This window comes from Cutaneotrichosporon oleaginosum, assembly GCF_008065305.1.
Source record: "Cutaneotrichosporon oleaginosum strain ATCC 20508 chromosome Unknown ATCC20508_contig01, whole genome shotgun sequence".
Taxonomy (NCBI): domain Eukaryota; kingdom Fungi; phylum Basidiomycota; class Tremellomycetes; order Trichosporonales; family Trichosporonaceae; genus Cutaneotrichosporon; species Cutaneotrichosporon oleaginosum.
In genome coordinates, this window is record NW_027072170.1 from 717,775 (window position 1) to 740,773 (window position 22,999).

Sequence of the window (22,999 nt, forward strand, 5' to 3'; positions counted from 1 at the left end):
CTGTGAATTTGACCGAGAGGTGCCTGGAATACCGGAGGGTTGACCAGAACGTTCGACCCATCTTTGGCAAGCAACGTATATCTTGACGACTACTCTGCATCATGTGCGACCTCTCTTTCCCACTCCCATTCCCACTCACACTCACACTCTCACTCTCACTCACACACTCTACCTGCTCGATACCCAGCGCTCGTTGACCGACGCTTCGCACGGCTAGACGCCACCTTTACACACACACAATCCCATCAATATCAACATGATTGCACGCAGACATCTTGCGCGCACAGCGCTCCCTGCCCGCCCACGGCCAATTCCCCGCGCTCTCGTAACTCCTCTCGCCCTCCGCCACAACCCCACCCCAGTCCGATCATACGCCAACTACCCCGGCGGCCCACCCGGCGGTGGCTTTCCACCATACGGCGGAGGCGGCGGCGGTGGTGGTGGAGGTGGTGGCAACTACCCACCCTTCGGCGGGCGACGGTTCCCCGGCCAGCCACAACAGCCACAACAGCAGGGCCCACAGAAGGGCGAGACGCTCAAGCAGTTCTCCGTCGACCTAACAGAGATGGCCAAGGAGGGCAAGCTCGATCCCATCATCGGGCGCGACGAAGAGATCCGCCGCACCATCCAGATTCTTTCCCGCCGCACTAAATCAAACCCATGCCTCATCGGCCTCCCCGGTGTCGGTAAGACGGCGATCATCGAGGGCCTTGCCCAACGCATCGTAAACCGCGACGTGCCCGAGAGCATGCAGGACAAGCGCCTGCTTGTCCTCGACCTGTCGCTTTTGCTCGCTGGCACGGGAGTGCGCGGCGAGTTCGAGAGCCGCTTCAAGCAGCTCCTCAAGGACATTGACGAGGAGGCCGGTAATGTCATCGTTTTCATCGACGAGATCCACACCCTCCTCAACCTCGGCAAGGCCGAGGGCTCTATGGACGCCGGCAACATGATCAAGCCCGCTCTTGCGCGCGGGTTGCAGCTCATCGGCGCCACAACACTCGACGAGTACCGCAAGTACATTGAGAAGGACCCAGCACTTCAGCGCCGCTTCCAGAGCATCATGGTTAAGGAGCCGACCGTCGCCGACACCATTTCGATTCTCCGCGGCCTCAAGAGCCGTTATGAAGCCCACTTTGGTGTGCAGATTGCCGACTCTGCGCTCGTCACAGCCGCAGTATACTCTGACCGCTACATTCCCGATCGCTTCCTTCCCGACAAGGCGATCGACCTCGTTGACGAGGCCTGCTCAACTCTCAAACTCACGCAGGAGAGCCGCCCACAGGCGCTCGAAGATGTCGACCGCCGCATCATGACACTAGAGATCGAGCGCGAGTCGCTCAAGAACGAGGAGGACGCATTCTCGGTCCAGCGCCGCAACAAGGTCGACGCCGAGCTCGCCGAGAAGAAGGAGCAGCAGAAGCGCATGAGCGAGGTCTGGGCCAAGGAGCGCGAGCGCATCCAAGAGATCAAGGGGATCAAGGAGGAACTCGAGCGCGCCAAGATTGCGCTCGAGAACGCGCAGCGCCAGGGCGACTTCGAGGCCGCCTCGCGTATCCGCTTCTCTGAGATTCCGCGCTTGCAGAAGCGCCTGCCTCAAGCCGAGGCCGAGCTGCAGGACCAGGACGCGGCCAACCCCGAGCTCGCCGTGCGCGACCGCGTCACGAGCGAGGACATTGCCATTGTTGTCGGGAAGGCCACCGGCATCCCCGTTAGCAACCTGCTTAAGGGCGAGCGCGAGCGCCTCGTCGGCATGGAGGACCAGCTCAAGAAGCGAGTCGTGGGCCAGGACGAGGCTGTCAAGGTCGTCGCCAACGCCATCCGCCTCTCCCGCGCCGGGCTGCAGAGCCCCAACCGACCCCTGGCCAGCTTCCTCTTCCTCGGCCCTACGGGCGTGGGCAAGAGTGAACTGACCAAGGCTGTTGCCGAGTTCCTCTTCAACGACGAGCAGAAGGCGCTTATCCAAATCAACATGTCCGAGTTCCACGACAAGCACACCGTTTCCCGCCTGATCGGCGCCACCCCCGGCTTCGTCGGCTACGAGGAGGGTGGGCAGCTCACTGAGGCAGTCCGTCGCCGTCCATACTCGGTCGTCGTGTTCGACGAGATCGAGAAGGCCCACCCCGACGTGGCCAACATCCTCCTCCAGATCCTCGAGGAGGGTGTGCTCACCGATGGCCAGGGCCGTCAAGTCAGCTTCAAGAACACGATTATCGCACTCACGTCCAACCTTGGTGCTGAGGCGCTATACGAGCCCGGCGCAACCGAGCCCGACGGCACAGTGAGCGCAAGCGCGAAGAACGCGGTTCTGCGCGACGTCAACAAGTTCTTCCGTCCCGAACTCATCAACCGTCTCGACGAGCTCGTCGTCTTCAACAAGCTCCCGCCCGGCATGATCCTCGACATTGTCAACCTGCGCCTGGGCGAGGTCGCCGCCCGTCTTGCCGCGAAGCGCATCACGCTCGACGTGACGGAGCCTGCGCGCGAGTGGCTCGCCAAGAAGGGTTACTCGGACCGCTACGGCGCGCGCGCAATCACGCGCGTTGTGCGCGACAAGATCTCGAACCCGCTCGCACTCAAGATGCTCAACGGCGAGATCAACGATGGCGAGATCGTCACCGTCCACCTCCGCAAGGACGCACTCGAGATCACGTCCAAGCCCGACCCGAACCAGCCGGAGGGTAGCCGCAAGGACAGCGACGGCGAGAGCATCCTCGAAGAACACGGCGAGCTGCCATAAGCGCGCGGGATAGTAAGCGGACGAATTGTAGCATCACTAGCATTACCCATCTGGGGTTGTACCCCGTCTCCGCACGGCTCATAGTAAATATAAACATTGCAATAGGCAACAGAATAGCATCGGATGGATTGTGTCTCGGTTCTGTGTATGTAGACTTTATGTGTCAGACCGCAGAAGCGTAGAAGCGTTGAAGCACCTGAGGCTTGAAGCACCTTAGGACTTGGGGGGGGGCGGAGCGCTACCGAGCAAGTGGACAGCCTTCTGTCAAAGCATGAGTTAGACACATCAACCTTCCCGGCCTTCCCATGCTTTCGGCTTGGTCTGGGTTTCCAGCCCGTGTTCCAAATGATCAAGTTGCCTGATGCGCAAGTGCGTACTTGCATGCTCTTTCAGTCTACAGTACATATGAAGGTTCGCACGTTGGCATGCATGATATGCGGGAGCGGGAAGCGGAAGTGTCAATGGTCAGTCACGTCACGTGTGTGGGGTCTCCACGGTGACAGTTCGCCTCCGGCGTCATCGGACGTGGCCAGTATGCTCCAGCTTCGCGTCACCTTCTCCTTCTTGATCTCTTCTCTCTCTCCCTCTCTCTTACTCTTGCCTCTTGCTCTCTCTCTCTCGCCACCATGGCAAACCTCGGCCCCAACGGGCTGCAGGTACAACGCACCTCTTCCGACCTGGGCTCCAGCCCGCCAACCTCACCACCCTCTATCAACGCTGCTCTCCAGCACGTTCCAGCACGCTCATCGCCGCTCACCGGCCTTCCTCGACCAGAGCATAGACGCGTCTCCAGCGGCTACCTCCAACCTCCGCTGGCATCAAGGGTGCAGTCGCGCCCCCGCACCCTCGGGCGTGCACAACAGCTGCGCTCCGAGGTAGACGGCGTCGTCAAGCGGCGGGCAGGCTCTGTCCTGGGGCGCGGGTGAGTGGCAGTGACAGTGGCTATGACAGTGGCGGTGGCGGTGGCGCGTCCGCGCGCCAAGGTGGAGGGGTGATTGCTGACGCCAGGTTCATCCTCAAGACCGGTATGCACGGACCTCCTTATCGAGATTATTGCTGATTGCAGACCACTACCCAACCGGACGCGCGCTTGATCTTGACATCAACATCCAGGGCGCACCCAACTTCCGTGCCCCACACGAGGAGGGGCTGAACGTGTTCGGCGTCGCACAGCCCACCGTTCCCGGCCTCAAGTCTATCCTCACCATTCTTCAATGCCAGCCGCCCCGCACAACCCCCACCTCGAGCCGAGCTGGCACACCGTTGGGGAGACGCCGGAGCTCCGCCACCCCTTGTGAGCAGGGCCACACGATATGGTTCTCGACACGTGAAGAGACACTCGGTGAGTCGCCTCCCCTGCTGTCACCCTCGCGCCGTACCTGCTAACAAACAGTGTACATGTGGGTCCAAGGGTCGATGATAAACTCACCCCAGCTCGGGACGGCCATACGTCCTCCGCGACGCTGCGACGCCGCTCCAGACCCTCGCCCTCTCGGACCGCGACGATAACCTCGAGGACATTGAGCGACGTCTCAAGATTGACATTCTGGAGGAATCGAAGCGCTACGGTGGTCTTATTCTCTGCCATGACGAGGTGCACGGCGGGGAGCTCGTGCCGTCGTGGGTCGCCGTCGACGAACGCAGCATAAAGACACCGCGCGAGATCTACGATGACATCCGCAGCCAGGGCTGGAAAGTAGACTACTGGCGCATTCCCGTTGGGCCAGACCGTCCTATCGAGGTGCGTTGGCACTGTAATGGCGCTGACAGCAGGACAACTACCTCGATGCCTATGTATCGCGCCTCAAGGATGTCGACCCTTTGACCACCTCGCTCGTGTTTAACTGTGGCATGGGCGTTGTGCGGAGTGAGTTTTGTACTGAGTAGACTGACGCCAGCGACATTCGCGATGTGCGCGGCCTTGCTTGTCCGACGCGCTCAATATCTGCGCCGCGGGCTCGATGACCCCTTCCCTCTGTCGACGGGATCGGGTTTCTCCACTGTGAGCTGCGGTATTGACGGAGTCCGCTAACAATAGCCTGCCTCAGTGCCCGGGACAGCCACACCACTCTCAATGAACTCCCTTGCACCGGCAACCCCGCATGCCGCCCAGGTCCTGCAGCAGGTGTCGCAGCAGCAGTACCTCAACACCAGCCTGCTCAAGGTCACACGCATGCTCGACGAGAGTGGGTTCCGCCTGCTTCTCAGAATCTGACGCTAGACCTTCCTTCTCGCCGCTCCACTGCGGCCATTGACTTGCTCTCCACTCACCCCAGGCTGCTCGAGTCTCTCCGCAGCGCGCACATGGGCAACTACCAGATTGTCCTGTCCCTCCTGTCCAGCCTCGACCACGGCCGCGAGCTGAAGCGCCTGGTTGACTTGATTATCGATGACTGCGACTCGGTCGTCAACCTCCGCGAGAATGTCATCGAGTACCGTATCAAGTACAGTGTGGCATCGCGCGACGACCCAAATGGTTCTTGGTACCTTGACAAGGCCGTTCGCTCGGTGAGCGCTCCAACTGTATCCGAACTAACCCCAGCTCGAGCAGTACTTTGACCTCATCGTGTTTGCAGCATATACTGAGAGCGACCAGGGCATGCTCAGCGGCGTACCGTTCTCGGCGTGGCTTAAGAGCCGTCCGGAGATCTGGAAGTGAGGTACTCTGCCGAGCAGTTGAGCTGACAAACAGCCAGATCAAAGTTCTCCGTCGGCGCTGGGGCGACCGGCTCTTTGCGTTTGCGCCAGCCAACGACCTCAGTGTCGTATCGAGATCTCTCGACCTTGGCGACAGGCGGATTGTTCGCAAAGGTCACACCGACGTCGAAGGCGGGAAGGTCCTCGGTGACGAATGGGCTGAGCACGTCGTCAAGAACCGCAGCGGCATCATGCTGCGTGCATCGTAGGTGTTGACTGACGTCTGAATCGCTGACAAGATCAGAACCCTTCTCAAGCGCGACTTGTGGGTTGCCGACACTGCTGCCACCACCGAAGGTGTGCGCGGAGCCATCGGATTCCGCCAGGTCGCGAACGAAAGTGTCTACACAACAGGACAGCCGACGCGGGAGGCGATCACGACCATTCTTGGCATCGTCAAGCAGCGCTCCACTGGCATCTCGAAGGTCGTGTGGATCTGTCTCCGCGAGGAGCCTTTGGTGATGATCAACGGTGAGACTCGGGTCCCGGCGCTGGACTGACTTTAGGTGCGCCGTACTGTCTGCGAAGGGACACAACTGCCCTCCGCAACATGCGTGACTACCACGGCGTTTCTGCTGCTCGCCTTGAGGTGTTGGAGGAGCGACTCAAGAGTGACGTCGAGGCTGAGCTGAACACATTTGGTGGCACTCTACTGCTGCACTCGGAGGCCGCGGATGGCAAGGTCGTGCCGTTGTGGGAGAATGTCAACCCCGAGGACGTGGACTCTATCCGCCAAGTTATGGACGACGTGGCTCTCCGCGAGATGGATGTCAACCTTGTCTTCGAGCGTATTCCCATTACTTCGGAGTCGTCGCCAGACGTGAGTGTTTTGCGCTTGCTCGCAGCTGATTTCAGTTCCACGACATCACCTCCCTGCTCGAGATTTGCACCCGCATTGACCTGGACCAGACTGCCATTATTCTTAATGACCAGCTTGGTCGCGGGCGCAGCTCAAACACGGCTGCAGTCATCCTCCTAATCCAGCGCTGGATTAAGCGCAGCCAGGACTCGCACGCGCCCTCGACACCTGCATCGCGCCGAAACGCGTCACGCAACCGCCTTGCTCTCCAGCCCTCGTCAAAGACAAGCTGGCAGATCATCAACAGCGTCCTACGTGTGGTTCGCAATGGTCTCGAGGTCAAGCGTATCGTCGACGATGCAATCGATCGCACCTCTGCAACCTTTAACCTCCGCGACGCGATCGAGGACTGCCGAAACCAGGCAGAGGAGGCCAAGGCCCCGGAGGACCGCACGCGCGCTATCGAAAGAGGTAGGCTCATACGAGTGTGAGCGTCGCTGACACGCAGGTATGCACTGCCTTCTGCGATACTTCCACCTCATCGTCTTCCAGGCGTACCTGGACGACACTGATCGCGACGACGAGAACAAGTACACCTTTGAGTCGTTCGTCAAGCACCGTCCGGTGTTTAAGACTCTGCAAAACGAGCTGCTCGCCGGTGGACTCAAGAGCCTGACGCCGCTGGAGCGCACAGAACCTGTGGAGGGTATGGCTGTGAGTGACGATCAACGAGACGTACTGAACGCCAGCTCGAAGACGAGGTGTCACACGTTGTGGCGAATCGCACAGGCGCTATTCTTTCCGCCCAGACTGTGAGTCCCACTACCGACCAGTCCGCTTATGGCAGATCCTCAAGTCCGACTTCTTCACAGGTTTGCAGAAGCAAAGTCTCCCAGAGTAAGTAGTGTTCCGGGTCGCAGCTCACACTCAGGCGAGTCGACGGCGCGGCAAACTACCGCAAGGTCCCACTACTCCTCGATCCCAAGCTCAACGTTCAGGCCGGCGACAAGGAGGAGTATGTGTACGGCACTGGGTGAGTCCTGCGGTCTGGTCTGTGCTGATGGCGAAGTATGCCGAGCTCCATCGGCTTGCGCAATGCTCTGCACAAGATGGGCGCTGGACCTGACGGCAAGCGCAAGGTCGTCTGGACGTCTCTGCGCGAGGTAGGCTGTCTCCCTGTATTTCAGCTGACATCATAGGAACCAGTCCTCTACGTCAATGGACGGCCGCATGTCTTACGTTTGGTGGACAAGCCGCTCACCAATGTCGAGTACGTGATGGCGACGAACTCGTACTGACTCCAGAACCACGGGTGTCACTGCCAGCGTTGTGGAGCGTATGGAGCTGCAGCTCAAGGCCGATGTCATCAAGGAGATTCGCGAGGGTACCGGCAAGCTTCTGCTTCACGACGAAGTGGAGACCAAGCCGGGCATGTACGAGGTCGTGCCGGTATGGGAGACGGTTGAAGAGGAGAACGTCATGACGCCGCTTGAGCTGTACCAGCAGGTGTTGGACGAGGGCTACCACGTCAACTACCTGCGTATCGCGATCGTGCGTACTCTGCTCTCAGAAATGCCTAACCTCAGACGGACGAGCAGGCGCCTCTTCCCGCTGCTTTGCAGGTCATTGTCACCCGCGTGATGATGGGCGTCCGCGAGGGCGACGACTTTGTGTAAGCCGCCACCAACTTGTACACGGCTGATTGCAGTTTCAACTGCCAAATGGGCCGCGGGCGGACCACGACAGGCATGATTGCTGCGTCGCTTATCGCGACCATCGCGCGCGAGGACACATCGGACGAAGTGTACCAGAGCGACGAAGAGACTGAGGATGAAGACGACGACGTTGACCTGGATGAGGCAGCGCAGTATCTCAACGGTGAGCTCTTTAACCTCCGTGCCCATCTAACCCCAGGCGAGTACAAGACCATCCTGCAGCTAGTCACGGTGCTCCGCAACGGCAAAGAGGCCAAGCACCTGACTGACCGCGCGATTAACGCTATGGATGGCGTGCAAAACCTGCGCAAGGCGGTGTATGAGTGAGTTTTGTCGCCGGGAAGCCAGCTGACACTAGCTTCAAATTGAAGATTGCGGCGGCCGAGCCTGGTACACCGAAGTACAACACCCTGCTGCACCAGGGCGTAAACTACCTGTACAGATGTGAGTCGTGATTGAGGTGGAGCACGAGCTGACGGCAGACGGCGCCCTCATTGTGCTCACCAACTTCCTGCTCGAGTGCAAGGAACAGGGTGTGGAGTTTGACCAGGCCAACTTCCCCGAGTGGCTGCAGAAGCACCGCGAGATCCGTAATGTGCTCAGCCGCAAGAAGCTCGACTAGTGGCCTGAAGGACCGATCTTGTAACCGAGGAGTGTCTGGGGACTTTAAGACAACTTATAAGGCTGACAACATGTATCTATATAGCCGAAACTTCTCACGGTATTCATACAGGCCACTTCAGACAGGCCAAGATCAAGTCTCACTGCGTCTTGTCAGCCTTAGGAGTGGACGGCCCGCTCCCCCACGGCATCCATGAGCTTGACGTGCGTCTGTTAGGGGCGGGGCGGACCTCGGCGCCTACAGCTTCCTCCCGCCTGATCTCGGTGAACGAGGCAGCGAGGTTTGAGCCGCCACTGAGAGAGCCATCTGAGGACGTGCGCGAAGCGTCAAGAGTCCGCGAGCGCGTCTCGCCCTGGCCCGAGGCGCGCGCAGAGCCATACACCTCGTCTGCGGCGTACTGGAACGCACGCGAACCAGCCAACTGTGACGGCGGCGGGGGCACGGGGGGCGAGGCGTCAGACACTTCAAACTTGGGCGGCACAGGGGGCGGGGGCACGTCGAAGCCGCGCGCGGCGGTCTGCTGCGCGGACCCGGCGGCGGCGGAGACAGCCGCGAGCGCCGAGGGGAGGTACCTGCTCGCGAGGCCCTGCATCATGCCCGCGACCTGCAGGAGGCCGCCGCTCGCGGGGTCGTTGAGCGTCGGGGGGTGCACCATCGGGGCGGCACTGCCGAACCCGCCCTGCGCGTACTGCTGGGCGAGGTGCTGCTGCCCCGCCTGGTTGATGTAGCTTGCCTGCTGTGGCGTGAGCTGGAGTCAGCGTCAACGTCGCTTTCGGGAGCCTCACGCCAAGCATCGCGCGCACGCGCTCATACACCCATCCGAGGCCGCTGCGGGTGTGCGCGCCAGCTTGGCCGCGCACGCTGCCGATGAACTCGTCGATCGCCGGCTCGTGCTCCGCGAACAGCGGCGCCAGGAAGTTGTTGTACACGTATGGCGTGCCCGTCGAGCTGATGGCGAGGTAGAGGAACACGGCCGTCTTGAAGAGCGTGTAGAGCGGCAGCCTGGTATCAGTGGCGGCGATGACGGTGGGGCGCTTGCGCACTCCCGTCCCGGCGCCGTCAAGGAGGGGGCACGCGCCCCCCATGTCACTGTCACGCTTTGCGACCGAGTGCTGCTCGCGCGCACGTGATGCTCACCAGCTCAGAACCCAGCCGACGGCGCCCTCGAGCGCCGTCCATGCGCCCACGAGCGCCCAGTACTGCAGCCAGCGCTCGAGCTCGGCGTCGCCGGCCGTGAGGCCGCCAGGCTGCCGCCGCGCCAGCGCCTTGTAGCTGCAGTACGCGGGATAGAGGAACTCGCCTGCAACGCTGAAGTCAGCTTGGGGGGAGCCGAGGGTGGGGCCGGTGGAGTGGGTGGCGCGGTAAGGGTTGGCGATGGGGTGGAGCGCATGACCGCACGTCAGAGGCTCACTTGATCAGGCTGGTTAAGAGGAGGGGCATGGTGAGAGATGGAGAGAGGGGGGCAAGAGAAAGGAGAAGAGAGAGGAGAGGGGAGATGAGGAAATCGACGCGCAACCAACTGCGCAGCGGTGCCGAGCGGCTCAAGCTGCGGTAAATGCGGGGCGCTATGTGCGGCGGCGGCGGATGGCAACAACCAAGTGACGCAGTGGGTGGCAACGGGAGCAGATGCACGTGATTATGTATCGCCTCTCGCTTTCCGCTTGTAGAAGGTGCCCGCCGATGCGAGGACCGTGTTCTGCGGTGCCGAGCGGCGCGAGGGACATGGTGGGGATGGGTGCATGGGCGCGCGCGCGCCCCGGTAGCGATTAGCAGTCTCACAGAACAAAAAATCTCGGATCTCACCCATCGCGCCACTATACGTTGCTACGACGAGGGGAAAGTCAGGCGCGGTCAACGCGCTCGAGACGCGATGAGCTATCTCTCTCATACGGACAAGAGCAGCCGTGCGCAACGTAGCCGACCTCGCTACGCCCCCCCTCCTCTACCTCCACATATCCACAGATATGCCACGTCTCTCCCACAGTCAGAGAGTATGCTCCGGGTCAGGACTCCATGTGAGATGCGCCTGCTTCTGACGCTTGGGCGCTGTCTTCACCTCATCGGTTGGGCGCTATCAGATATGCGTCAGGCCTTGGTCGTTGCTGTAGAGTAGGGTTGGCTGCACGCTGGTGCATAGACTATGCGCTGTAGTCCTGTATCCCGGAAGTCTAGAAACATAAAGAGGTATTGGCCTCATTGGCCGAAGCGGCGACGCAGCCAGCTACAAGATTACGCACTTTCGGTGCTTCTTCTTTGGCTGAGAGTGCGGAGCGGCGACGGGAGCGGCAGCCTCCGGCCCGCGCTTGGCCACCTTGATGCTGCGGACAAGCTGCTTGAAGGCGGCCTCCACATTCTGGTTGAGGCGGGCAGACGTTTCAAAGAAGTCACAGCCAAGCTGGGTGGCGAGCGCGCGCCCTTCCTCTGGGGATACTTCGCGGTCGTTGCCCTGGTCGCGCTTGTTGCCGACAATGACGATTGGCGTGCGCATGCGCTGTCGAGGCGATGGTCGTCCGTACACATTCTCTGATGCGCTCATGCTCGCCTCGTCCTTTACGAGTGTGACGCGCTCGACAATCTTCTCTACACGGTCGAATGTACTACGAGCCGCGATGCTGTAGACGACCAAGAATCCTTCTCCGTCGCGAATCCACTGATCCCGTAACGCCGTGTACTCCTCTGTGCGTTAGTGTGCGAAGCGGAAGTGACGTGATGCGAAGCGAGAGGGCATCGGCACGTCGAGGGACGCGCGACGGGGTGGGAAAAGCGCGACCCTCGCGTCCCTTCGCGACACCAAGACCAGACTCCAGAAGCTCAACCCACCCTGTCCAGCTGTGTCGAGTACCTCTAGCAAGCACGGCTGGTCGTCGACGACCCACTGCTTGCGATAGCAATCCTCGATAGTTGGGTCGTACGTCTCGACGAAAGATGACATGGTGAACTGATGTTAGGGGAGTCCGGGGGAAGGCTGTAGCAACTTGCGCGTGGAGACGCACTTGGACTGTGAGGGCTGTCTTGCCGACACCACCGTCACCGAGGACGGTGATCTTGTAGACCATACGTGAAGCTTGTGACTGGTGTTAGAGCTGGGAGCTAAGCGAAGAGTGGTGAGAGGGAGGGCGCGCGCCGGAGTGCAAGGAGGAGGAGAGGAAAGGAAGGAAGGAAGGAGGGGGATGATGTGGAAAGGAGGGTGTTGACGTGTTGACGGTGGATGATCGGATGAGGCAGAATGCGTCTACTTGATCACCAGGAAGCGCCGCGAAGGCTTCAAAGCTCGACCGAGTCTACTTTCTCCGTGGACGCGCCGCATGACGAGTGTCGCACGCGGCCTGGCCCTCTCGCCATGGTCAAGATAGTCGACGCACCATGATTGTAAGCCCGCGTGATTGCGGGAGAGGGGGAGATGGTGATTGCTGGGTGGCGACTGGAGGTTCTGGAGCGTGCTAGTGCAAGCTGGCGGGGTGGTGGGTCGTTGGACGCGCGCGTGGAGGGTGGGGAGGAGCCGGGTGGAGTGGGCGATGGGTTGAACGCGTGGGCGGAGCGTCGGGGTGTGAAGGAAGGGATGGTCGTGTCTTGTGTCAAGTCGTGGGTCGTGGAACAAGAAAGGGAATGGGGGGCCGGAAGAGACAAAGACAGAGAGAGAGAGAGAGAGAGAGGTAACGGATGAGATGACGGAGGAGGATGAATGGATGGAGAGAGGGAGGGTGACGATGATGACGAGCGAGAGAGAGATGGAGATGAAAGAGATGTTTCTGTCTCCTCTCTCCACACCTTGCTCGCCATGCTTGCGCGTTGGTAGCCAGCTTACTAGCCAGCCCAGCGAGTATTACCCTGCATTTATTCCCTGGCGCCATGACCCAAACTTGCCATAGTCGGTGGTGGTCCGTGCCCACAAACTACAGGCCCCCCTTCTCTCTCATCCCGTCCTTCTCTCTTTCTTCTCTCTCTCTCTCTCTCGCGATCTCGTTCCAATATTCATCATCTGGGCCATGGCCAAACGTCCCGCTCCCCCGCTCCCCCGCTCTCCCCCTCCCCCGCTCCCCCCCGGCCCGCAGTTCGCAATTTGCAGCTGCAATTTAGGGTGACCCGCCCCAAACGAGCCCAGCCTTATCGCGATCGGCAGCCCCTGACGCACCAGACTGCCATCTCCCAACGCGCCCAACGAGATCAGCTACCAAATGCCTACTGCAGGAGACTCCCTCGTCCTCTTTGATACATTCAAATTGCATCAACCACGGCACATTACGGCACGCCAAATACCCCCCCCTCTCGTTTGTTACTTGCCAGACTCCAGACTCTAAACAAAACACTTGGAGGCACGCTGGGTTCCTGCCATCCTGGGAAACGGATGCAGAGAGAATCAATTGCCTGCCGCAGCCTGAAACGCTCTCGGTTTCAGCTCAATACAGCCCGCGCCCGAACATGCGCTGAAACGTGCCTGTACATCAATCGCCGCCTCCGATCTCGGATCTCTTGGCATGGACGCGTCGTGGCGTCTGCAATTCATGGCCTAGTAGCTGGTAGCTAGGTGTACGTGTGCGCGCTCGGCCAACGCGGCGACAAGAGGAGCAGAACAGGAGCCGCGGCGCCACTGTGATGTGCCTGGCCTGTCACGCGACACATGACTCCGGCTCTCAAGGCCACTGGCTGCGAGCTCGCTAGCACGACTCGTGTAGTTATATCAAGATATCGCTCGTGTCTTGGGCAAGAGATTGTGCCTTCAATGCCTCGCTCGACATCCTAGCTAGTAACTGTGCCTCCCACATCCCAGCTATCGCAGACAATACATCTACTGGAACGTTGTACAACATAACAACTTCTCGCGATCTTTGTTCGCGCGCTCGAGCGCTCTCCACTCATCCGCTTCCCCGCTCACCCGCTCACCCGCTCATCGCGCGCTCCGCTCGCCTGCCCCGTCCGCAAGCACGGTGCACATAGTCGGCGCCGTCATCCCCCGCTTCGGGATGCCGACCGGCATGCGCGCGCCACCATGCGCATTATCCTGCTTGCGGAGTCTGCGCCGGTCCCGTGCGGCCCGCACGATATTGTAGTGGATGGCCTGTACGGCGGCGTCGACGCCGCTCTCGGCGCGGATGCGCTCGCCAATCCGCGCCGCCTTCTCCACCATGACGCGGCTGGTCGTCGCCTTGGTCAGCGCGTCCGCAATGTCGTCAGAGCGCAGCGACGACACCTTGGCGCCGACGCCGAGCTTGGCCACGCGCAGCGCCCAGAAGTGCTGGTCGCCGAACCAAGGCTTGATGAGCGTCGGGATGCCGGCGCGGAGGGACGCGCCCGTCGTCCCCGCCCCGCCGTGGTGCATTGCCGCGTCGAGCTTGGGGAACAGCCAGCCGTGCGGCACCTTGTCGACAGAATAGCAGCTGGCCGGGAGCGGCTCGTCGTCCTCGGCGTCCGCGGCTTTGTCGCGCCCACTCCACCCCTTGGCGATGATGGCGCGCACGCCCGCCTTTTCCACGCCTTTGACGATGCTCTTCGTTACGGCCGCTGGGTCCGGCACGATAATGCTCCCGAAGCCAATGTAGACGAGCGGCTTGCCGTCCGCCTTTGCTTGCGCCATGAAGGCGTCGAGGCTCGGCGGCGGCGACCAGTCCATGTCGCTGTTCTCCAGGTTCCAGTATCCCGTGATCGTGATGGCGTCGTCCCAGTCAAGGGGCTTGGGCACGACCGCCGGCGAGAAGTTGTACAAGAACGGCACTTTGTTGATGCTCAGGCTTTCTTGGTCGGTGCTGCGAAGCCCGAGGTACTTCTTGCGCCACCGGTTGATCTGCCCCGAGCTGGCGCGCCACATGATGTTGTCGAACAGCACGTACGTGCTGTAGTTGAAGCTCGGCCCCATCTCGATCTGCGGCACCATGAATGCCTGCGGGTACGCGCTCGTGCGGGTCCACGGCATGGTGAATGCGCGGAAGTAAGGGACAGGCTTGCCGCTCTTCTTGGCGAGCCCTTCGGCGATGTGCACGCCCGCCATAGCGCTCGGGCTTTCGATGAGCACGTCGGCGTCCTGGCACGCGTTCCAGCTGTCGACGAGCAATTCGTCAAGCCAGCGCCGGAACCCGCCGAGCGCCTCCTTGAAGAAGCCGGGCGAGAACATGGCGTGGTCCGTGCTAAGCTTCATGAGCGCCGTCGGGTCGCCGCCCGCTTGGCGGTGCTCGATGCCGTAGCTCTCGATCCAGGTCTTGAACTCGTCGTGTGTGACGATCACGCACTTGTGCCCGTCCTCCATGAGGCGCAGCGCGAGCGCGATGTATGGCTGCACGTCGCCGCGGCTGCCGATAGTGAGCATCGTGAAGCGCCGCGGCGTCAGGCGCGTGTTCCACCCCGTGCGTACTTGCCACGGCCGGTTCGCCACGAAGGGCATGTAGCTCAGCGCCTCGTCGCTCATCGCCTTCGGGTAGAGAAGCAGGTCGGGCGGCGGCGCGAGCACTTTGGCCGCGTGGGCGAGCGTGCTCGCCGTCCCGAGCGCGGGGTTGAACTCAAAATCCTTGTCCTCGAGCTTCATCCCCCGCACCTGCTGCCACATCTGGACGGGGCCCTGCTGCCCCTCGATTGAGTGCTGGGCGGAGGAAGCCTCGGACGCCGAGTCGGGCGGGAAGTCGGCCATCTGCGGCGTCTGCGTCCCCGTTCCCGGCGGCGTGGGCAGGCGCACGAGCTCGTTGATGCGCTCGACCACCATGTCGCGCGACGTCTTCTTCCAGAACTCAAAGTGCAGGTCCTCCTGCCCGTGGATGTGGATATCGAGCCCGTGCATCCGGATGCGCGTGGACGGCGCCGCCTCCGCGCCCTTGACATCGCGCACAGCAAAGCGGTACTTGATATCGGCGCCGACGTTCGCGCGCCGCCAGAAACAGATGTATCGCGGGGTGAGGATGATGTGTCCCCGCGCCGGCGCGACTTTGCCAATATAGCAGCGCTTGAGCCAGATGCCCTCGTCTTCGCGCAGGCCGAATACTCTCGCGGCCATGGCGGCCTTTTCGCGCTTACGGGCCTCGATGAGCGCGAGCGGCCGGCCGGCCTCCTCGTCGTCGTCTTGCATGCTCGACTCCGAGCCGCCCGAGTTGCGCCGGTCCCGGCGTGCCTCGATGTCGTCGTCTTTTGCCAGGCAGTCGTACCCGCCCACATCGATCGTGAACTTTGCTGGCGTCACGCCCGCCTTGTACTGCCGCTCGCGCGCGGCCTCGAACGCAGGCTCGAGCACCTGCACGAACCACGCTTGCTCGTTGAGCACGCCGACAACGAGGTCGAAGAGGCTGTCGTCGTCCTCGACCGAGACGGGGTCGAGGCGCGGCGGCGGCGCCGCGTCGATATACGTCTTGTTGCGGGAAATGCTGCCCGGATCGAACGCCGGCTGGCTCGACGCGTACGCCGTCTCCGCGCGCAGCGGGGACGAGAACTGGCCCGAGCCGCGCTTCTCCTTCGTTCTTTCGCGGGACGAGTCTCTCGACCGGCTCAACGAGGGGAGGAAGCGCGAGCGCCGCCGCCCCCCGTCCTCCGTAACCGCGCGCCGGGGCACTTCGAACTCGGGCAGCTCTTGCTTGAGGCCCGCGAAGTTGCCCTCGGACGTCTCGGGCGCGGCGTCGTCGCGCCGGATGTCCATCTTGACGAGCGTCGCGAACGAGTGGTACTCGCTCACACCGGCGACGCGCGCGCGGTCCAGCGGCACGCAGCAGCGCAGCATGCTCCAGCCTTCAACGGCTTGCGTGTGGGTCATGGCGCCCATGACGCCTTGCAGCGAGTCACGCATGTGGCTGTCGCGGAACCGGCGGCGCGAGTAACGGAACAGCGCGCTCTCAAAGTATCGGCGCCAGGTGATGGCGCTCTGCTCGTTGTCGACGGTGAAATGGGTGGTGCGCTCGCCGTCGGCCGAGTCGTATGTGAAGACAAAGTCGGTGGGGTGGTCGTCATCAAACGGCATCAGCCGGAGTACGGTGGACACTGGTGTGAGCTGTGAGGCAAAAGGGTGCTTACGGAGGATGGAGAAGAGGGGGCGGACACGGCTCTTTTCGTCGCCGGAGGGATAGGTTGTGATCATCTCGGGCGAGAGCTCCAGCCACACCCGCTGCTTGGGCTTGTACAAGTTCGAGCGGTGGACGGTGACCGGGCCCGCGTAGATGATGTTCGGGCGGGCGACGGCGCCGTCGTCTCCCGGCTCCGCGATTTCAGAGGGGGACATGAACGCCGAGTCGGGCGGCAGCAGCGCGTGGAAGAGCAGCCGGTGCGTCGTGAGGTGCAAGTTGCCGATCATCATGACACCCTTGAACAGCGTGCCCTGGCTCTCGGCGAGGATGCGCTCCGGCTCGCTCTGTCCGTCCGCGTCCACCATTTTGCTGGCAATGTCCCCGAACTCGTCGATGATCGCCTGCAGCTTGTCGGCTTCGTTGTACTCGTTACGGCTGAAGCGGTCCTTCTCCTCCGCAAGGCTCGGGACCGCAGCAGATTTGGGCGTCGTGGGCGTCGAGGCGGTGGGCGTCAACGGCTGTTCCGACGTCGGGGCCGTCGACACGCTTTCGTCGTCTGTATCGTACAAGTGATTGGGGCGGTAGGACGGCCGGCGCAGCGCGCCGGGCCGCGAGACGGTGCTCGAGCTCGCGTTCGCACTCGCGAACGACGAGTTGAGCGTGTTCATAGAAAGCGCAGTCAGCTTTGCGCCCGTGTCTTCGTGCTCGGCGCGGATCCACTGCGCAAAGCTGTACTTCTTGTCTTCGTCGGGTGTGTCTTCCGAGTCGATCTTCTCGTGACCGAGGCTGTCGGTGTCCCGGAACTCGTCGGCATCATGGAACTCGTCGTCCGGCGGCCCCTCGCCCATCGGCTGGGCCGTCTCGACCTCGACCTGGACGCCGCCGCGGCTGTCGACCTCGACCTCGTCCTCCTCGACTTCGAGTAGGCCTGCTCCCGTGATGCCGCGCGCGCCCGCGGCCATAGCTTCGAACATGCAGAAGAGCTGGCAGCTTGACGCGGTGCCGGCCTGGACGTGGCCGAGTCCTTCGTCGGATACAGTGCGTTTGTGCTTGGAGTTCTGGCCCTTCTTGGTGGGGCATTTAGCGAGGAAGCGCTTGAACTTGGGCGTGGGCGCTATGGCTAAGCTGGGCGCAGATGTAGTGGACGCGGACGGCGGTGGCGAGGCGGGGTCGGGGGCCGAGTCTGCAGACGCCGACGCAGGCCCGGTACCGGTCGCGGTCGCGGGACGCGGAAAGGACAGCTTGTTGAGCGGCATGCTGCGGTGCGGTGCGGTGCTGCGGATGGCTTGGTATTGCTATCTATTCAGTTGGCAGGTACGGAGGCGTGCGGCGTGCTTGATGAATGAATGAAGAGGTTGAAAATGATGGTACTAACTGCCGCCTGGACAAGCTGGACATGGAGATGCGACCGATGACAAGTCGTCACAGTCCTCACGATGGGTTCCCAGCTTCTGTGGTCCCGTCCTGCTGTTCCGTCGCAAATGCCGGCGACCGACACGTACCCGCCTGCTGCACACTGCGGACGGCCTTGGGAGAAAGCGAAGCTAATCAAACAAGCATGCCCGCGGGCGGCCGTGATGTGTCAGATGGCCATCGGTCATCGCGCCTCCCCCGGGCTTCTGGGCCATGGACACAGAGTCCCGAGAGCCCGGGCCCAGGGCCGTGGATCGAGATCTATCTGCCGTATCAGCAAAACGAGGCCTAGAGCGCTCGAGTATACCGAGGCCTCCGATGACCGAGATTCTAAGCGCGAGCGGTGCGCCGGCCCGGTCCACCTCGGCCCTCACCTCGCCTCGGGCTCGGTGCCGACGTCATCGGCCCTGAGCGGAAGAGTTCCGGACATGGTGCGTACTCCGCCATGCCAATCCTCGTGGCACTCGCGTGTGTCCATAAGTATCACGTGATAGGAAATGTTGAGCCTCCACCTTCGCAGATTGTTGCTTGATCCACAGGCTGCAGGATGAGAGTAAGCATCACACCATGGCTGCTGCACCGGGCCCATCAAGTCGCAAGGCAAAGGACGGCTTGCTCCGCTTCTCGGGGCACAAGCACCTGCGCCAGCGCCTCGTCCTCGCCATCCTCTCGGGCAAGTCGATCCGCGTCGACGGCATCCGGCCAGACGACGTGCACGTCGGCCTGCGCGACTACGAAGTCAACCTCCTCCGTCTGGTGGAGAAGGTGACGAACGGGAGCACGATCGACATCAACTTGACCGGTGAGTGGCTGTTGCGCCGTGGCAGCGCGCCCTCGCAGCCTCCGTGGCGCGCGCAGGCTGCGTCGTATCCCGCTGACAACAGGCACATCCTTCCTCTTCCACCCCGGCCTCCTGCCCGGCGGGACGTACACGCACACCTGTCCCCGTAGCGTGGGCTACTACCTCGAGCTGCTGGTGCCGCTCGCGCCGTTCTGCAAGAAGCCGTTCAGCATCACGCTGGACGGGATCACGGGCGACACAGCCGACCTCTCCGCGGACATGGTGCGCACCGTCACGCTGCCACACCTGCACCTCTTCGGGATCCGGGACGCCGAGCTGCAGATCAAGAAGCGCGGCGCGGCGCCCGGCGGCGGCGGCTCGGTCCTCTTCTCGTGCCCCAACGTCCGCCAGCTCGCCACCCTCCGCTTCCTCGACGCCGGCCGCGTCCGCCGCATCCGCGGCATCGCGTACTCGACCCGCGTGTCGCCCCAGTTCGCGAACCGCATGGTCGAGGCCGCGCGCGGCGTGCTTAATCGCTTCATCCCCGATATTTATTTGTATACCGACGTGTACAAGGGCGAAGAGGCCGGCAAGTCGCCCGGATACGGGATCACCCTCGTCGCGCAGAGCACGACGGACGCCGTGCATTCCGCCGAGGCGCTCGCGCATACACCGGGATCAGAGGGTGGTGTGCAAACACCAGAGGATGTTGCGACCCACGCCGCGCGCCTCCTCCTCGAGGAGATCAGTCATGGCGGCGCGGTGGACAGCAAGCACCAGTGGCTTGTCCTCCTCCTCATGGTGCTCGGCAAGGAGGATGTTGGCAAGTGTCTCATGGGCGACCTGACAGCGCACACGTGAGTCTCTACTCTCTCCTCAGCCCCTCAGATCTCCTGCTTACCCCCAGCATCCAATTCCTCCGCGACGTCCTCCTCTTCTTCGGCGTCAAGTTCAAAATCTCACCTGCACCAGCACCCGAACTCGAGGAGGGCGAGGAGCGCCCCGCAACCCGCGGCACCGGCGAGGTGCTCGTCTCCTGCGTCGGCGTCGGGTACAGCAACGTCAACAAGGCTATGGCGTAAATTATGTGTCATGTATGTACTTCTAGCACCTGGCTCGTGACTGGCTCGTATCTGGCTCGTATCTGGATCGTGGCTTGCTTGTGGCTCCTTAGCTGCGGTTCAACTCGGCGGGACCCAAACCCGCCTGCCAGATGAGCGGTGGCACGGGGGGTGGAGGCTCAGAGCGCCCGAGAAGCTTGAAGCTCGGCAGCGTAGGGCGTCGGCGTCGCGTGCTGCGCTGCGTGTCTCCCTTTTCCTTCCTCGGTGACAGTGGCGATGTCGGGAGCGGTGGCGGCAGAGCTATGGCAGGCGTGTCGAGGCGGCGGAGGGCAGGAGACGCGGGAGTGCGCGGGCGTGGGACGCGCGTTTGGCGTGCCGTCGTCGGGGAGTCGTCGTCGGACGACGAGGGCTCAGCGGGGCGCCGAACCACGCAAACCTTGGTATCGATCGAGAGATCGGGCTTGTGACATCTCCTCGGCGCAGACATGTACGTGCGATCGGGATGCGAGTCCTCCGAGCTCGGCGTAGTGGAGATGGAGAGATTGAGAGACGGGCGAGATCCCCAGTCGAGCTCATCGGACGGCTCGCGCACAAGGCGGCTGGGGAGGCCGGCCACGTCGTCCACGCCCAGATCAAACTGGATGGGGTCTGGCGGGCATGCGAGCGAGTGGATCCGGTCCAGAAAGTCGTCGTACTTCTCCATCAAGTCGGCGATGTCGCCAAGCTCCGCGACGACAGTTGGCAGCGTCGTGAGCTTTGCGCCAGGATGCTGCCGCTTCTCATACCACGTCTCGCAGCACACGGCCCAGTCGGCACTCAGGTCTATCGGGCCCGCAGCGGTGAGATGGGGGATGGCCTCAGCATGGAAGGTTGGCACGAGTTTGCGACGTGCGGTGAGCAGGCGCTCAACCTCGGGGGAGACGTTGGCACCAGCCTCGTGGTCGCCCGCTGGCGTGGCTAGTGACACCAGATAGTCGATCATGACGTCGTTGTTGGCTTGAATAAAGACCTTGAACAACGCGAGGTCCGCGTGCCGCACCAGGTCTTTGTCCGAGAAGAACGCGAGCGTGTGCAGCACCTTTGCGATGAGCGTAAGGGTGCGCTGCTGTGCTGGTTCGAGAAGCGAGCTGGCCAGTCCAAAAAGGTGTGGTGACATGAGCGCCGGCCCGATCAGCCGCAAGAATACAAAGCTCGACACGGCCTTGTAACGCAGCAAATCGTCGCCGTCGTCGTGAAACTCCTTGACCATCCGGAAGAGGTGTGCTAGGATATGGCGGATAAAGTTCGGAAACAGGTGACGGTTGTCGTACATGTTCGCCCAGCAAGTCTGGATGAGCTCTGTCATAACGCCCAGTACGCGGAAGTTGAGAACAGGCTCGCTTTCGTCACTGTAACCTGGCTGGAAGAGACGGGGCTCAATGCTCTCGCGCATGACGCGCTTGATTGTCGGCCCCAGAGACGCCTGGAGAAAATCGGAGCACATCATGCGCATGAGGACCTCTAGTGTCTTTGAGAGCGGCGTGGTGCTGCGGAATAGGGTGGTGCCCGCACTCCTCGCCTCTATCGTCGCAGTATCTCGCACTCTGTCCATGAGAGCGCCCTCGCACAGCGCAATACGGCACAGATACTCCATCGTGCCCTCCATCTGACCGCGGCCGCCCATGACGTAGAGGAACTTTGACGCATTGCCCGAGTGCGCCAGCTGCTTGTCAGTTAGTGGCTGTGTACCCGAGTAGGGGGCTCACCAGGGAGTTGTACTCTGCCAGCGAGATTACGTTGACCTCTTGATAGGAAACCGTGAGTCGGATCTCGCCGATAATGTTCCCAGTTACTGAGCGGACAGGGTATCGCTCGTCGGCGGCTTTCGTGAAGGATGACACGAGTGGAAGGTCAACCTTGCCGAAAAGCACCGAAATCTTGTCCTTTTTCTGCCGCAAGAGAAGCAAGGCTAGCGTAAGCGGTGCGCATGGAGCGTAGAGTTTGAAACGCGGGGAGTTGGCTCGGCCCGACTCTGCACATCTCCTGAGCTGGAAATCTGCCCCGGTTCGCATGTTCAATCTAGGCCAGAGGGAGGGTCATAGCGTCAAAGGGCTTGCGTGCGATGCGATGTGCGACCATCCTCGCCTGCACACGCATGCGTACTCACAACACGTAGTGAAATGGGGAACCTCTGTTAGATTGAACTGCTCGCCCCAGAAGGGTGTGGCACCCCCCTCTGTCGCCTTGGTCCAGCCAGTGCGAGCTACGAGTCGGTCATCCAGAAGCCTGAATGTCAGCGTTACAGTACCTTGCTGCACCTAACAGTTCAACCCGAATTTGGTCCTTCCACGACCAACCCGGTTTGGAGTTGACGCGTTTCATGTCCGCATCTCGCCGCTTACTTGGCGACTTTACAGGCCGACTGTCACTCGTAATGCTGCCGTCTTGCTGCGAGCTGCTGCCGTCGAGGTCGGGCATGGGCATGTGGCTCGCCTGCGCCTCTTGAATGTCCAGGACAGCAATTCGAAGACGCCGGTGGGAGCGCATCTGGCGCCCATCCTCAAGAGGGATGCGCGCAAGCGAGCGAAGGATGGCATACCACTCGTCCTTGATCCGCTGACTCGAGAAGGCAAGAAAGAGCATCAATTCTTGCTCACCTGCTTCCTGGGGCTGGAAGAGCTGAGTCGTTGGCGCGAGCGGCGGGGGAGATGGGACGGCAGATGGCGGCGGCGCTTCAGAGGACGGAGTCGGAGAACCAACTTCAGATGCTGATATTGTCTTGCTTCGGGCGCGAGTAGTCATGGGGATCATGCCGAAGAGGCGGGAGCCGTCACTCGGCTGACGTTTCCTTCCAAACGGTACCGACATGAAGGTCTTTGGCGGGCTCATGGCGCCCTGAGAGCTGGCACTGCTGGTTGTACTCTCCTGCTGGGTCCTGGAACGTGAGATCTCGGCTGGCATCGAGCCTGTTGGTTGTGGTTCCTCGAACACTTTACATCCTGTGAGGCGGAGAGAGATGCCATGTGTCCGCGCCGAGACTGACGGGTGAATGTGCTGTATATCGCTGATGCTCCACACACCGCTGTCCGCGAGCGCCGGCAGACCAATGTTGAACACTGGTTTACGCTGTGGTGAGCTCAACCTTTTTGTTTTCTGACGCTCACAGTTGCGGAACGCAACACGCGAAGCTCTCCGCCGCCGACTCCGCCCTCCCCGGCGAGGCTA

General features: G+C 61.8%; 7 protein-coding genes across 7 annotated transcripts; 3 read left to right on the forward strand and 4 right to left on the reverse strand.

Moving 5' to 3' along the window:
- Positions 1 to 256: 256 nt before the first annotated feature.
- On the forward strand, positions 257 to 2,737 carry COLE_00312 (uncharacterized protein; the record flags this gene model as incomplete). Its single annotated transcript, XM_018423610.2, has 1 exon — positions 257 to 2,737. The coding sequence occupies one exon, from the start codon at positions 257 to 259 to the stop codon at positions 2,735 to 2,737; it is 2,481 nt and encodes an 826-aa protein (XP_018277654.1).
- Positions 2,738 to 3,363: 626 nt separating this feature from the next.
- On the forward strand, positions 3,364 to 8,570 carry COLE_00313 (uncharacterized protein; the record flags this gene model as incomplete). The annotated part of the gene is made up of 24 exons (XM_065626073.1): positions 3,364 to 3,659; positions 3,787 to 4,079; positions 4,165 to 4,478; positions 4,511 to 4,604; positions 4,636 to 4,739; positions 4,776 to 4,923; positions 4,959 to 5,245; positions 5,280 to 5,392; positions 5,430 to 5,639; positions 5,679 to 5,905; positions 5,941 to 6,254; positions 6,290 to 6,704; positions 6,742 to 6,947; positions 6,983 to 7,045; positions 7,081 to 7,130; positions 7,165 to 7,266; positions 7,303 to 7,396; positions 7,433 to 7,503; positions 7,538 to 7,784; positions 7,820 to 7,905; positions 7,942 to 8,111; positions 8,148 to 8,271; positions 8,307 to 8,392; positions 8,431 to 8,570. The coding sequence occupies 24 exons, from the start codon at positions 3,364 to 3,366 to the stop codon at positions 8,568 to 8,570; spliced, it is 4,254 nt and encodes a 1,417-aa protein (XP_065482567.1).
- A 139-nt stretch (positions 8,571 to 8,709) lies between these two features.
- Positions 8,710 to 9,655, reverse strand: COLE_00314 (uncharacterized protein; the record flags this gene model as incomplete). Its single annotated transcript, XM_018423609.2, has 2 exons — positions 8,710 to 9,318; positions 9,356 to 9,655. 2 exons carry the CDS (start codon positions 9,653 to 9,655, stop codon positions 8,710 to 8,712), a joined length of 909 nt encoding a protein of 302 aa, XP_018277652.1.
- Positions 9,656 to 10,791: 1,136 nt separating this feature from the next.
- Positions 10,792 to 11,626, reverse strand: COLE_00315 (uncharacterized protein; the record flags this gene model as incomplete). The annotated part of the gene is made up of 3 exons (XM_018423608.2): positions 10,792 to 11,246; positions 11,391 to 11,508; positions 11,564 to 11,626. 3 exons carry the CDS (start codon positions 11,624 to 11,626, stop codon positions 10,792 to 10,794), a joined length of 636 nt encoding a protein of 211 aa, XP_018277651.2.
- A 1,829-nt stretch (positions 11,627 to 13,455) lies between these two features.
- Positions 13,456 to 17,796, reverse strand: COLE_00316 (uncharacterized protein; the record flags this gene model as incomplete). Its single annotated transcript, XM_018426794.2, has 2 exons — positions 13,456 to 16,517; positions 16,551 to 17,796. 2 exons carry the CDS (start codon positions 17,794 to 17,796, stop codon positions 13,456 to 13,458), a joined length of 4,308 nt encoding a protein of 1,435 aa, XP_018277650.1.
- Positions 17,797 to 18,520: 724 nt separating this feature from the next.
- COLE_00317 (uncharacterized protein) lies at positions 18,521 to 19,816 on the forward strand (the record flags this gene model as incomplete). The annotated part of the gene is made up of 3 exons (XM_018421442.2): positions 18,521 to 18,755; positions 18,838 to 19,591; positions 19,642 to 19,816. 3 exons carry the CDS (start codon positions 18,521 to 18,523, stop codon positions 19,814 to 19,816), a joined length of 1,164 nt encoding a protein of 387 aa, XP_018277649.1.
- Positions 19,817 to 19,904: 88 nt separating this feature from the next.
- On the reverse strand, positions 19,905 to 22,735 carry COLE_00318 (uncharacterized protein; the record flags this gene model as incomplete). Its single annotated transcript, XM_018423607.2, has 4 exons — positions 19,905 to 21,500; positions 21,541 to 21,743; positions 21,942 to 22,060; positions 22,098 to 22,735. The coding sequence occupies 4 exons, from the start codon at positions 22,733 to 22,735 to the stop codon at positions 19,905 to 19,907; spliced, it is 2,556 nt and encodes an 851-aa protein (XP_018277648.1).
- Between the last annotated feature and the right edge of the window lie 264 nt (positions 22,736 to 22,999).